Raw genomic sequence first — 1,138 nt, 5'->3', positions numbered from 1 at the left:
TAGTCTAACATCATCAACCTCTGAAGAAAAGTATGAGCCAGATCTTCCTCAGATGTTTCATGGTCCTGTTTCACTGGTGGAACTATTTTGAGAAAATCTGCTGGAGACAACTTCTGTTTGTCTTGAAGGTGAAGTCTGTGAAGCAACGTTTCAAGTTCTCTTTGATACTCCATGTTTCTATTCTTCTCTCCAGAAATCTTCACTGACTGCTGGAAATAATAAATAACCATTTACTGTATGTAAATTAAATGGTAACATCACATGGTTATAAAGGAAAACGTCCTCAAGTTCTTGTCAAATAAATTAGTATTTTCTGACCTTATCCTTGTTTCCACTCGTATCCACATCTGAGGTGCCTGCAAGAAAACAATGAGCCAGAGTTGAATCAAAACATTCTTCTCATGTTCACTGTAAATTATACTGAATGTTAGTTAGTTATTAGTTCTAAATTTAACTTTTTTATGTTATTGAAAAATAAAATAATTCATAAAACAATTATTTTCTCACATGTTGCAGATGGAACAGACTTGACCTCAGACTCTCCTCCTCTCGCTGTGTTGTCATTCTTCTTCGAGTGTTTTCCATCATTAACTGAGTCACACTGAGAAAACAGGTGATTTAATTCAATTTAATCTTAAAATAAATAGGTTACAACCATTGAGATTGAGAACACAGTGGTAAACTATCTAGAGTAATAAAAGTAAGGGAAACAGGTTTGTATTTTAGGGAGAAGAAAGTAAACTGTTCAGTAAAAGTATCTTCAGCGTCACTGTCCTATACTTCCCAAGTCTAAAGTAAAGTTAGTTGAGGTTACAGGTGTTTCTGCTCGATTTGAACCTGACCTCATAAAAATAAGCATTGAAAAAAAAAACATTGCTGTATGACAGTGACTACAGAGGATCAGAAGATCTCACCTTTACCTGTGGTGTAGCTGCTCTCTCCTCCAGGTGATCTACTGTAGCTGCTCTCTCCTCCAGGTGATCTACTGTAGCTGCTCTCTCCTCCAGCTGATCTACTGTAGCTGCTCTCTCCTCCAGGTGATCTACTGTAGCTGCTCTCTCCTCCAGGTGATCTACTGTAGCTGCTCTCTCCTCCAGCTGATCTACTGTAGCTGCTCTCTCCTCCAGGTGATCTACTG

The 1,138-nt window shown here is 38.1% G+C and overlaps 1 protein-coding gene across 7 annotated transcripts in view; it reads right to left on the bottom strand.

Annotated features, from left to right (window-relative positions):
• Positions 1 to 1,138, bottom strand: part of LOC111673759 (interferon-induced very large GTPase 1-like) — a 36,074-nt gene that overhangs the window by 20,999 nt on the left and 13,937 nt on the right. For 6 of the 7 annotated variants that reach the window (XM_087170019.1, XM_087170021.1, XM_087170022.1 and 3 more), the window contains 2 exons: positions 915 to 1,102; positions 508 to 601 (listed from right to left, as the gene is read on the bottom strand). In XM_087170019.1, coding sequence (XP_087026145.1) covers positions 508 to 601; positions 915 to 1,102 — 282 coding nt within the window. The remainder of the gene's footprint in view (positions 1 to 507; positions 602 to 914; positions 1,103 to 1,138) is intronic. The other variant, XM_087170023.1, reaches the window with a different exon arrangement.

Source organism: Seriola lalandi, unplaced genomic scaffold, assembly GCF_002814215.2.
Source record: "Seriola lalandi dorsalis isolate HSWRI2012SDOR001 ecotype SW California unplaced genomic scaffold, Sedor1 jcf7180002054926, whole genome shotgun sequence".
NCBI lineage: Eukaryota > Metazoa > Chordata > Actinopteri > Carangiformes > Carangidae > Seriola > Seriola lalandi.
The sequence above is the reverse complement of the archived record's forward strand: the minus strand, read 5'-3'. Positions and strand labels throughout refer to the sequence as shown.